Genomic DNA, 13,059 nt, shown 5'->3' on the forward strand with positions numbered 1-13,059 from the left:
CCAACATTCTTAACTTCCGTATCCATGTTATGATTTGAAATTACCAAGTCTAACAAGTTAATACGTATTATATTTGCTGATTTTCTTTTTATTTGGTTGCTCGATTGATTTTCAGCTTCAAATGCTTTGTTTATTGATGGAATCGATGTAATTTTGGTGAATTTCACGTTGAATTTGGTTTATTGTTATTTTTTGATTTTTTTTCCAGGTTTGATTGGTCTACTTTGGAAAAATGTGTCGTGGTATGTGATGATTTAGAGATAGGTATTAGGTGCTGGCTCGATTTGTGGATAGAGCTTTGTTGTTTGTGGTTGGAATTTTGGAAGGTTGTATAGCTAAGTTTTGCTGGAAATGAGTGTAATTGGGTTTGATGTGGGAAATGAGAACTGTGTTATAGGAGTTGCAAAGCAACGAGGAATTGATGTAATATTAAATGATGAATCGAATCGAGAGACACCAGCAGTGGTGTCGTTTGGTGATAAACAAAGGTTCATTGGTGCGGCTGGAGCTGCATCGGCTACTATGAACCCGAAATCAACTATTTCACAGGTAAAGAGGTTGATTGGTAGGAAATATAGGGAGCCTGCTGTTCAGAAGGACATGAAATTGCTTCCGTTTGCGACCTCTGAGGGACAGGATGGTGGCATTTTGATTAATTTGCACTACATGGATGAGAAGCAGAGTTTCACTCCTGTTCAAATTATGGCGATGCTATTTGCACATTTGAAGCAAATTGCTGAGAAGAATCTTGAAACGGATGTTTCAGATTGTGTTATTGGCATACCTTCGTACTTCACAGATTTACAGAGACGTGCTTATTTGTATGCAGCAGAAATCGCTGGGTTGAAGCCATTGCGATTGATGCATGATGGCACTGCAACTGCACTGGGTTATGGTATATACAAGACTGATTTTTCAGCTGGGGGTCCAACAAATGTTGTGTTTGTTGATGTTGGTCATTGTGATACTCAAGTTGTTGTAGCGTCATTTGAACCTGGTCATATGAAGATATTGTCTCATGCTTTTGATAGCGACTTGGGCGGGAGAGACTTTGATGAAGTTTTATTCAGACATTTTGCTGCAAATTTCAAGGAACAGTACAATATTGATGTTTATTCAAATGCTCGGGCTTCTATAAGATTGAGGGCTGCATGTGAGAAACTGAAGAAAGTTTTAAGTGCAAATCCAGAGGCTCCACTTAATATTGAGTGCTTAATGGATGAGAAAGATGTAAAAGGTTTCATCAAAAGAGAGGACTTTGAGAAGCTTTCATCAGATTTGTTGGAGAAGATAAGCATTCCTTGTCGTAAAGCTTTACTTGATTCTGGTTTGACTGCTGAAAGGATTCATACTCTTGAGCTTGTAGGATCAGGCTCTCGAATTCCAGCTATGGGAAGAATTTTAAATTCTGTTTTCAGAAAAGAACCGGGGAGGACAATAAATGCTAGTGAGTGTGTTGCACGTGGATGTGCTCTTCAATGTGCGATGCTCAGCCCTATATTTCGTGTTAGAGAGTACGAGGTTTGTGATGTGAACTACTACAGTAATACTTGTGATCAATATGGCTGTGAATTTCTTTCTATTTCTTAGTCCTATTTTCATTTAATTTACCAAAATTAGATTCAAAGTCCAATATGGATAGGTTTATTCCTTCTTCTATGGGGTGTTTAGTTTTAGTGCCCGAGATACAAGGCCTTCTATGCTCTCATTGGCTGGTTTTACTTTACTTTCTCAATTATTGTGAATATGGTTATGATGTTAAATGACTCAAGTTTTTCTCTCTTTTTCCTCTCTTTGTTTTTCAATTTACTTCTCTTTTTATCGTGAGTTTGAAGTTCTATGATGTAAAAACTCTATTTGTAAAAACAATCTCTTCTATGGCTATAGACCATTCTAGAATATTCGTTGCTGAAATAGAATTCCTGCAGTTAATAGAACAAATATCAGAAAAACAACCTCGAGTAATGAATGAAAACATGAATAAATGAAAAGTTCATTAGACTAAAAGACCATGGAGAAATTAAGTGACTTTACTATTGAAATGGCCACTTCAGCAGATGAAGATCATGATGCTAATAAACTACTTCAGAAGACATGAAGCATTGCAAAATTCATTAGACTTCGAAGACCATGGAGAAATTAAGAAACTTTTCTATTGCAATGACCACTCCACCAGATCATGATGCTAATACACTACTTTAGAAAGCCCAAATATTACTCCGGGGAGCAACATAGTTGAGTGTTAAAAGATGTATAAAATCAAAAGAAATAATTTATTGAGTTATGAGAACCGTACATGTTAATAATTGATAAATCAGAGTTTGCAATATTCATCGTGGCAGAGAGCATTCTAGAGAGATTAAATTGCATGAAATGAGGACATGACCTAGCAAATTTTTTTGACTTGGTCATTCTTTCGAAGTTGGAGCCAGGCAGGTTGACCACAGAAGTCTTTGAAAAGGAAAAATGAATAGCTAGATCAACCATATGAGCGAAACCTGTTGATATCGAAATAATAGACTACACTCTTTACTATGTGTTAACCCTCTTTTACTTCACTACAATCATTCTGTTGCTAATTTTAGTGTTTCTTTCTTGTCATAAACTAGAAGTACATTTGAAAGAAGTACAAAGAGGATTTTTCGGGTAGGGGCAAGGCTGCTCATGTTGCTGTTGTTGTACAAACATGAGAAAGAATTATTGTGCGTTGGGATAGCTTAGTACATCTGTGTCAAAATTATGCCTTTTACAGTTTTACTGCTTAAATAGTTGGCATGCACCCAAAGCCTAAAATTTATCTCACAACCACTAACTTGAAAAGAAACAATACAAAACAATGTTTTTGTGAGCTTAACTGATCTATTCTTGTAAAGCTTGCATCTTCTTGATGCCTTTAAATGAATCTACTTCATAAAAAAAAAAAAAAACACTACAAAACAATGTCCAGAGGATAATAGGAACAGAACATAAGTATACCAAGTCCTAACTCTGGCATGAACATTGTTTAGTGCATGACGTTTTATTGAGGTGTGGTTGTTGTTTTCATCATTATATTGAGTTCGAAAATCTTTTATTTGCAGATTCAGGATTCATTTCCTTTCTCCATTGGGTTTGCATCCGATGAGGGCCCAGTTTGCACCCTATCAAATGGCGTATTGTTTCCAAAGGGCCATAGTTTTCCGAGCATGAAAGTGCTCACATTGCAAAGGAGCAACAGTTTCCACTTGGAAGCATTCTACACTAACCAGAATGAGTTGCCACCTGGTGTATCCGATAAAATAAGCAAATCTACGGTACAGTTCATTTGTCCCTTTTAACTAATATGAGAACTTCTATCCTCAAGTTTTGTTTGGGATTTCTAGATGTATTATATCACATTTGATCTAATTTTCTTGATTATGTTAGGAATGATTCTTGATAATTGGATTACTCTAACTAGTCATAACTAAAGTTTTAGTTGTTGAGATTACGACTTAAGATCTCTACGCATTTGAGTTTGTCGTAGCCCATGGAACCACCTTTGAGAACTTACTACAGCATACAGTTGTATCATTTGTCACATACTTGTTCTTCTAACCCAACTAGTTGCCCACTTTTCTTTTTGGCTTGTTTCCAGTAATCCATCCCTTGAAAGAGAAGTTTTCTCTTGATGGATATCTCAATTTGTCTGTATATCATATTTCCGAAAAGGTAAGTAGACATCAAAAGAGAAGGAAAAATTCAATAAGTCAACTATGTCTACAGGGAGTATTAGATATTGTACTATTTCATTGTATGTTTAAATAGCTACATGCACTACCCAATAGCTTTGCATATTTTATGTTGCAAAATCTTGGTGATCTTCTCTATCGAATAAGCCCGCTTGAGAAGGTCCTCCCTGAACCACTCCCAGTAGCAGTTTTACCTTCCAACGTACAACAACATACCCAGTGTAATCTCACGAGTGGGGTCTGGCAGGGTAATGTGTACACAGATTGTTTCTGGTAGACTTTTGCCCTCCAATGTGTGCCCTATAAATAGGACAGAAAAAATTGAACTTAATATCTCTGCTATATTTGGGCAATCTATGGTATAACACTAGACCACATGTGTTCATAGCTAATGTACATCAACCAATTTTGAGATTCAAGATTTTCAAAACTAGACATTGCTGGTGAGACACTACGTAAACCTCTGATCTGTTGCACAGTTTGGACTGCTACTTCAGTCTTTTTCATTGCAGATGAGCTACAGAGTCAACGATAATTTTCTGGGTTTCAATTTCTCCTGTTTACTTGAAAGGAACTTTCATATCTGCTGTTATTATCTAAGTATCATGCATGAGAAGGTAAAGAAAAAAGAGATGTCATTGGTATGAAGGAAATATAATTTTGATAACCTTTACTGTGACTGAATATCTGCAGCTGTGATGATTTATCATTAAACGAGAAAAAAATTATCTTTTGATATTTTGGAGGATTAAGTTCTGGTAGTACATTCACTTTTCTAATTGGTTGAATAATATATAGTTGCTCAAATACCAGAAAATGTTGTATCATGATTTATTATGCAAACAAACGTATGTGTACATCTGTCCAAGAATGACTTTTGTATCCCAGAAAAAAACACATTTAGGTGGTTTCTGTGACATTAAAGAAAAGTGCAGTAAATTGGAAATCATAATTTTGATGGAATATTGTGAGCAGTGTTTAAATTAACATGGTATTGAGGGACGATGCAAAAGGATGTATTGGTGTTAATTGTAGCAGTGATGCAACCTCCCTATTTTCTTAAATATTTGGCTTTTGTAAGTTTCACTATTAACTCTTTGACCATGAGCGTTATTGGTTTACTACCTTCAAATATTATACTTATCCTATAATTGAAATATGTTCTCAAGGCCTATTGTTCTGCCCTTGCAATTTCGTGGGCTCACAATGAAAACTTGTGAAACACCCTTTTCTGCCAAAATGTTCATAAAATTTATTACTGTACATTATAAAAAGTGATAAAGTTGCGAAACACCCTTTTTGGTTGCCCTTATATACCCTTTCAAATATCAGTTAGATTCTCTCGTTGTCTAACTTGGATAGTTTCAAGGTTTAAAATAAGAGAAGGGAAGTGGCATTCAGGGTTTTAGATAAGGTCATTTGGGCCTTTTGCTTTCAGGAAAGTTTCTGGACGTCTGAGAGACTGTCTAATACCGAGTTCTTATTGATTTTTGTTAGTGTTACATGAGAACTGGCAAGTTACAGTCAATGTTTGTGATAGTCTTTTAAGCATGCTAAGAAAATGCTCTTGGGTCTAACTCGTTCCCAAAGATAGCTCATGAGGTGAGGATTATTTTTGATTCTTATGGTGAGGACTGCCTAAAGCCATATAATGAGACAACCAGTTCTCTCAACCAATGTGGGATGCCTTAAAGTCCCTTTGCACACTGTCTTGGACATTTGGAGCGTGATCAACATAATATAGGGGTCCAACACTAGGTAAACCAGGAGTAGAGATGAGTCTATACCAGGTTGAATTGTGTGACCTTATTGTTTAAAAGCTTAAGTTGTTTAGGAAAACATATTTTTAGTTATTTAGTTATATTATTTTTCTACACAGAAAAAACAACAATAACAAAAGAAAAGAGACCATAATTGTTATAAAGGTTTCAAAATTTTCAATTGAAGGACAGGAAGATGGCTTTCCGCTAGCCTATTTCCCTGAAAGCACACTAACGTGTTGCATGTTAAATGTTATTCTCATGTTTGTAAATGATCAAAGGACGCCTTTTATTTGGTCTTATTATGCTGTCAAGCATCTACCGGGATCTAATCTTATGCTGTAAAAGGAGTTATCCAATGTCTGTGTCTTTTTGAATCTCTCTGGTCGGTGAGTCTAGAAGTTGAGGATATTTGTAGCATTAACTTTATTTCTTTCCTTGCTTTAGAAGGCAGGTTATCCACCTTCTGCTTCCTTGCTGAATCTCAATGTGCAACAGTTTGAGGAGAGTGCTAAAATAATTTAATTTCAGCAGTTCTAGAAACTCGATTTAATGCCAGAGATATGCCGTTGCTAAGTGTCTTAAGAATTTGAAATTAATGCTCTCATCTTTAATACCAAGTTGACTCCATCAATTTGTCAGTTAATCTCACTCTGTACTTCTTTCTTTTTTCAGATTGGCCCATTCCAGGTTCCTCATTCTGAAAAAGCAAAGGTCAAAGTCAAAATTCAATTAAACCTCCATGGTGTTGTTACAGTAGAATCGGCCTGGGTAAGTGCCAATTTTCATAGTATGGAAATTCATCACTGCATTTTGTCATCCCTTCAGCTGATCAAACTTACTTGAAGATGTAACCCAATGTTGTTACTGCATTTTGTCATCTCTTCAGCTGATCAAAGATCAATCAAGTCATTCTACGTCAGAAAATAATATTGATACTCATGCAGAAAATATGGAGGTAAGCACTCATGAAGCTTCTGGTGTCATGCATAGTACTGATGATAGTTACTCTGCACATTTTGCTGTATGATTACTGATTAGTTAGAACTTATAGTATCTTCTGGTACTTCTTGAAATCACTGCTTAATTTGCGTCCTTTTTTGGGTTCTGTTTGGACCTCAGTTTTAAGACTTAAGAGGACTGGTGGTTTTCTTCTTGTTGTTTGTTGGGCACTCAAAGTTACTAGTTCCTTCTCTCTAAAAAGAATGACACAATTACTATTTGGGACTTGAGCATTTCTTTCTTTTGTTACAATTTTGTCAAACATTTAAAATATTTTTTAACTATAAAAATTGTAGATCATAATACTATTTATGTACTTTTTAAATATATAATTTTATTTAAAAGAGATTAATCTTGCACTTTGTCCCATGGAGATTGTTGGTTGAGTTGTTAAGGCATAAGAGTAACAACCTGAATATTCTAGATTCGGATTCAAGCTGTAACACTCAACATGAGCCCATCTGTTCTAGCCTGTGTGAGCACTGAGCAGGACTACCCTACAATTATGCTTGTAGGCTATCATAGGTTGTTCTGTGATTTAGTCGAGGTGTGAAGCTGGTTTCAGCACCATCGTCAGAAGTAGCGTATAAAAGATAGATTCATCTTGTTCTTTGTTTTTCCTAGCCAAACGAAGTAGTCCTCCTCATCATGCTCTGCTGATGAGTTTTGACGTGAATATAAAGTTACCTTTATCAAAAAAAAGTAGTCCTCCTCTAGGACGTTAGGCTTGTGTGACTTCAAATGGTCGACAACAATCAGGACCCAGGGAACAAATCCTCAAAGATAGCAACAAGTGGCTCGATCAACCTCAGTCTAATACCTGACTATACTTCTATACTTGAATTTGCTAAAGAATCTTTAGATAATTGGTAGAAAATTTTGAAGAAACCATATAGCCGTAGACCTAAATAAATTAATAAATAAAGCATCACCTCTCTAATTGCTTAAGCTTTTAAATGAGGCGGTTTGCATAATTCAACATGCCATTAGAGCAGGCTGAAATCATAGTATCATACATTGGAGTCGCACTGCCACCCCTTAAGGAAAATATTTCCATGTGCTCGACTCACATAAAAGAATCAGATCTGCATGTGAGGTGGCGTGTTGTAGACCTAAATAAACTAATAAATAAAACCATCCTTTTAAACTTTTAGATTAGATAGTCATATAACTCAAAGAATAGCACTTCGTATTCAAAATAATTAATATAAACTAGTATATAGTTGTTAGTTTGTCTCTTTGGAGGTTGTAGACTTTTCTGTTAAAAGAAAGAGTCCTCAAGATTGGATGGGCTAAGTTAAGATTTAGAATGGAACGGAGGACTAGGTGGATGGGGGTGGTAGGTATCTGAAAGTTGTGCGATAACCTTATTATTTTTTTCAGAAAATATTTAATGAAGACCATAACTCAATTTGTTTTACTCAAAGTTTGTCAGAAAATAACCAGGCCTAAAATTGAAATAAATCAAAGTATCTGTATCAAGGTAAGTATTATTAAAAGACACTGATACCAAGTAGGAAACGTTCCTAACTCAGAGACTGTTTTAGAAAGGCTCTATCAAGAAATAAGATCCCCAAAGGTCGCATACTTATAAATTTGAAGTCATTAGTGCTAGTAGAGTATATGTTTTTGTGATTCGTTCAACAAGATACAAGATGCTGATCAATTTAAGTGCTCTTCTTGACATTTTTATATTTTTGGGCAATACATACAATTTTTTTTTTTACTTTCTCAAAAAAACAAAAAACTTTTAAAAAACAATACAATTTTTTTTAACGAAGATAATGATTTTCAAATATAAAAACAAAAGGATTCAGGCTAGTGCATTTTGAAAAATATATATAGTTATTTTGATGATTGACCATCGTACTCAATCAGTAACCATGTTTTAGATAGAGGTTTTGAACTTTTATGACTGAATTATTTACACAGTACACACTTTGTTTTTACTTTTTGTCACGGTAGCTTGACAGATTCTGTTTTTAAATTATTTAGAACTAAGGGATCAGTGTGGTTCATGTTGCTTCTTCTCATCTCTAGTAATTAAATGGGCTTGGACTTTGAACAACTAGGCAAGATTAATGATGGAGTGGAAAAAGTTTCCGAGAGCTTTTGTGCTGGTCCGGAAGACCATGGAGGAATCATGTATGGAATCTGCATTTATGGAAGTGGTGAAACTGCATATTCACTCCTTCTCTTTCTTATTGATGTTGCAGTGTTGCCATTACTTTAGTTAGGGCATACTCTAGGGTAATTGATTATTTATTTTCCTTGAATATACTTATCCGATGTCAGCTGATTATAACTTGGTCATAAACTAGGACCCTACACTAGGACATCAATGAGTTGTTATTCCATTTGTGTGCTATTGTTCTTTGGTTAAAAGCCTTTTGCCTATTTCAAATGTGTACTTGGCTACTTGTGAATGGAATCCTGTGGTTCTTTATGCAGGGAGATGATATAAGGAAAAGTAAGGCCGTTAAGAGACAGGATATTCCTGTCAGTGAAAGTGTTGATGGTGGAATGACCCTCGTGGAGCTATCCCAAGCTCAGGAAAAGGAATGCCAGTTAGCTGAGCAAGACATAAAGGTGGAGCGAACTAAAGACAAGAAAAACACCCTGGAGGCATACGTCTATGAAACTCGTAATAAGGTATGACAATTTTAATTCTCATAATTGTCTTTGCTTGAAAGACTTCAATTCAACTGATTTGTTTCACACTTTTAAGTTAAGAATACATCTTTTGAGGATATAACATTTTAATCTTTAAAATATAAAATTTCAAACTGAAGCAGAAGGTTTAGGAGTGATGAATGCATCAATGTGAAATTTTGCTTTCTCATTATCCTTTCCTTTACAAGTCACGTTCTTTCAGGTTTCGGTGGACTGTTGAATTTGGCAGTATCACTTGCATTTTTAAGTCGTCCTTCTGAGTAATTTTGTTTTGCAAATACCACTATGTGACACTCATAACTTTTAAACGCATGTTGGAGTTGATAGTACTTCTTTATCATTATTTGGTACCTTGTCATTTTGTTACGGAAGTTTGTGTCCTTTTCCAGATAGTTTCAAATACACCATTTCTTAAATTTTGGTTTTGGTTTTGGTTTAGTTATTGTTATCAGTATCTGCCCCATTTCCTTTACTTTATGCATCTATTTGAATAGCTTTTGAATACCTACCGGAGCTTTGCTACGGATTCGGAGAGGGAGGGTATCTCTTGTAATCTACAACAGACTGAAGAATGGCTCTATGAAGATGGAGATGATGAGTCTGAACAGGTTTATGCAGAGAAGCTAGAGGATCTTAAAAAGGTTCTTGTCATTTGGTATTAGTTGCAGAATTTAGTTTTTCTTTTCCAATGCTTATTTTGAAAGTGACGCAATCAACCTTATGTTATTAGATGGTGGACCCTGTGGAGCATCGATATAAGGAAGAAGAGGCGCGGGCACAAGCAACACGGCATCTATTAAACACCATTGTGGAACATCGAATGGCTGCAGGATCACTTCCAGCCAGTGAGAAAGAAGCTGTATGACCTTGTCTATATATAACATGCTACAGGTCCTTGTGACATTGTGATTAACCTGAAATTTTTTCTTTGCAGGTCATTAATGAATGCCATAAAGCAGAGCAGTGGCTTCGAGATAAATCCCACCAGCAGGAGACATTGCCCAGAAGTGCTGATCCAGTATTGTGGTCTACTGAAATCAAGAGAAAGACTGAGGCTTTTGAAGCGTATGTTCGTCATCTTAAAAACCTGCCTAATTAACATGAATCTTGTTTCCCCACACGGTTGTTAGACATCTTATGGTTGCATGTTTTCTGTACTTCACTCACCCACAAAATTAGATTTTTGCACTGTCTACAAAATTATACAAGAACTACTAAGTCTGAATCCCTTCAACATCCATTTCAATCCCTAAAGAACTAGATGCGAGTGACTTTTGAATTTATCTCTAATTTCGGTGTAAAAACACTCAACCAAAATTCCTGTTAGTAGTTTTACATGATAAAGGTTGTAATCGTAGATATGTGTGTGCGTGTGAGTATTACATAGGTATACACACCCATCCACACACACGTATATAATTCCACATGTTTTTCAGACTTAGAGAACATATTCCTCATTTTAAACTGCCTACACTTACACATACACATAGAAGAGGCATCACTTCCCTGAAAGCAAAGCAATTCTAGCCTTACTCCTTAACAAAGTAGTTAGAATTTACTACTGATTGGTTATTGAATTATGGTTAAGACCAAAATTAGAAGATCCTAATAAGTGTCTCTTGAGAGAACTGCAGCTTATTAGTTTTGCTGCATCTCGTGTTTTCGAGCATCAACTTTTTCTTTGCCTGATGGGCAACAATTTTGTGTAACACATTTCAGGATGTGTAAGCATGTAATGAGGCACAAGTCATCTCCCCAAAGACTGAGGATGGCTCAGGTTCAAACCCCAGAAATAAAAGGGAAGATGGGATGGATGTAGATTAAACTGCATCAGAGACAAGTATGATAGCAGGCATGACAAATGATCAGATTAGTTGTTATTGAGGCTGAGGAAACACCAGCCACTAGAGGCTTATTGCGAGTTATCTCCGGTACTTAAATCAAATCACATTCTCTATTTTGGGTAGAATCATTTATTATCTATGCAAATTTCACGTTTCTCATAATGTGGATTCACTTCCTCAGGTCATTGTGTTATCTTGTGGCCTCAAAAATATAAATTGATTATGTGCAGAGTTTCTGCTGCTATTGTAGTTTTTGACTGCTTATATAGGAGGCAACACATGCTGGAAACATTCTGTACTTGGATATTAAGAAAAAACTAAAGATTTTTCATCCGTTTTGTTCTGATTGTTTTCTATTGTGAGTAGCGCAATAGCCTTAGTGGTTGTTTTGGTTGCGGATAAAGTTAGATAGGAATTGTATTGCAACAATTGTAACACATGGATAAATAATCATTTGATTATCTGGTGCATACGTATTCATAATTTTTGGCAAGTTATCTGAGTTGTTTTATACCCGTAAAGATAAGTTCCTTACAAGTTATCCCTTGTTGGACCTGGTATATAAATAGTACTGGAATTGCTGTATAAATTATACTATCTTTTAGGTATATTGGGAGTAAAATGCTAGCCAAACGCATGATAAAATAATACCAAAGTTTATATTAGGCAATGCTTTTCTAATTCTGGTAACCAAACGCATGACCCTTTAGCATATGCAAATGCAGTTGCTATTTTTATTCTCCTATTATGCTCTCATTTTTTCTCAGATACTTATCGTATCAATTTGATTGCACATTGTTTGCGTAATTGCAGAATTGAAGTTGACATCACCCTTTATAACACAATCAACCAAGAAACGTGCAGATACAAACGATGGTTTTTTACTAAACCACATAAATCCCACTAGTTTAGGTCTTAATTATTAAGATTCTCAATAGTTTCAAATATTACTTCCTATACCATATTTTATGCTTAGGATACATGAGTTTGAATCCATGAGATACATGCAGTATCTGCCGAATTTTAAAATTGAGATACAAAATTTATTTATTTAAATTAATTGGTTGGAACTGATTTTCTTAATTAGAGGAGTAATTGAGGATTTTCAAAATACATAGATAATTAATTTCATTTTATTATTCTTTGAAATAGTAAATTCATTAATATTATTAATATAAGATAAAAACATGTATATCTTGGTAATGCAATTTGATTAATTTCAAATTATTACTCTTAAAATAATAAATTCATTAGATGTATCTATATCAATATATGATGTATCCAACAAACTAAACACTTGGATACATGAGTGTCCTGCAAGTACATTCATATGTATCATAGAAGTATCTAGCATTAATTTCATGTATTTGTTATAGGTATCTAGTATTAATTTTATGTATCTATTTATATATATATATATATTATATTAATTTCATGTGTCTTTTATATGTATCTAGTACTAATTTGATGTATCAAGTATCAATTGCATATGTTATATCCAAAAACATGTATCTCGAATACATAGTAAGCATATACATCTAATTATGTGTATCTAAATATGAAATATACAAAAATAAGAAGCATATACATCTAATTATGTGTATTTAAATTTCATACATTATATCCAAAAACATGTATCTCGAATACATAATAAGCATATACATTTAATTATGTGTATCTAAATATGAAATGTAGTTGAATCACATGAATTTAGGAACAAATCACGACTGTAGAGTATCTGTCGTATCATTAATATCATCGTGTTGTTAAAAATCATGTATCCGAAATTTAATGGTGGATACATATACATGGTCAGACACTCCATTACTAAAAATACAATTCAGATCTTAATTAAGATTACTACTTATTGGATACACATGTTTCAAGGGCTATATCAAAGTAATATTGATACTACCAAATTCATGTCACGGTAATCAAAGAAAGCCTTAGAAGAACACCAGCAAACAAAAACTCTCTACAATACTCCCTTTGATCCTTTTGCGTTGTGGCATAACATAATCAAAACTAAGATCCATTTCTTCCGGAGACAAACAATCAAGACTCGCTCTG

The 13,059-nt window shown here is 34.7% G+C and overlaps 1 protein-coding gene across 1 annotated transcript; it reads left to right on the plus strand.

Moving 5' to 3' along the window:
• The first annotated feature begins 250 nt into the window (after positions 1-250).
• LOC125822615 (heat shock 70 kDa protein 16) lies at positions 251-11,482 on the plus strand. Its single transcript, XM_049502035.1, has 9 exons — positions 251-1,521; positions 3,081-3,293; positions 6,146-6,241; positions 6,360-6,428; positions 8,924-9,124; positions 9,640-9,786; positions 9,876-10,004; positions 10,080-10,210; positions 10,865-11,482. The coding sequence occupies exons 1-9, from the start codon at positions 352-354 to the stop codon at positions 10,962-10,964; spliced, it is 2,256 nt and encodes a 751-aa protein (XP_049357992.1). The 5' UTR covers positions 251-351; the 3' UTR covers positions 10,965-11,482.
• The last annotated feature ends 1,577 nt before the right edge of the window (positions 11,483-13,059 follow it).

This window comes from Solanum verrucosum, unplaced genomic scaffold (genome assembly GCF_900185275.1).
Source record: "Solanum verrucosum unplaced genomic scaffold, falcon-dt-bn FXZP01000103.1, whole genome shotgun sequence".
Lineage (NCBI taxonomy): Eukaryota > Viridiplantae > Streptophyta > Magnoliopsida > Solanales > Solanaceae > Solanum > Solanum verrucosum.

Bases quoted from the DNA above. Each gene is read 5' to 3' on its own strand.
- LOC125822615 (XM_049502035.1), top strand. From the start codon at position 352: ATGAGTGTAATTGGGTTTGATGTGGGAAATGAGAACTGTGTTATAGGA. The intron at 1,522-3,080 runs GTTTGTGATGTG...TTTTATTTGCAG, and splicing joins TTCGTGTTAGAGAGTACGAG to ATTCAGGATTCATTTCCTTT. The intron at 9,787-9,875 runs GTTCTTGTCATT...TTATGTTATTAG, and splicing joins AGCTAGAGGATCTTAAAAAG to ATGGTGGACCCTGTGGAGCA.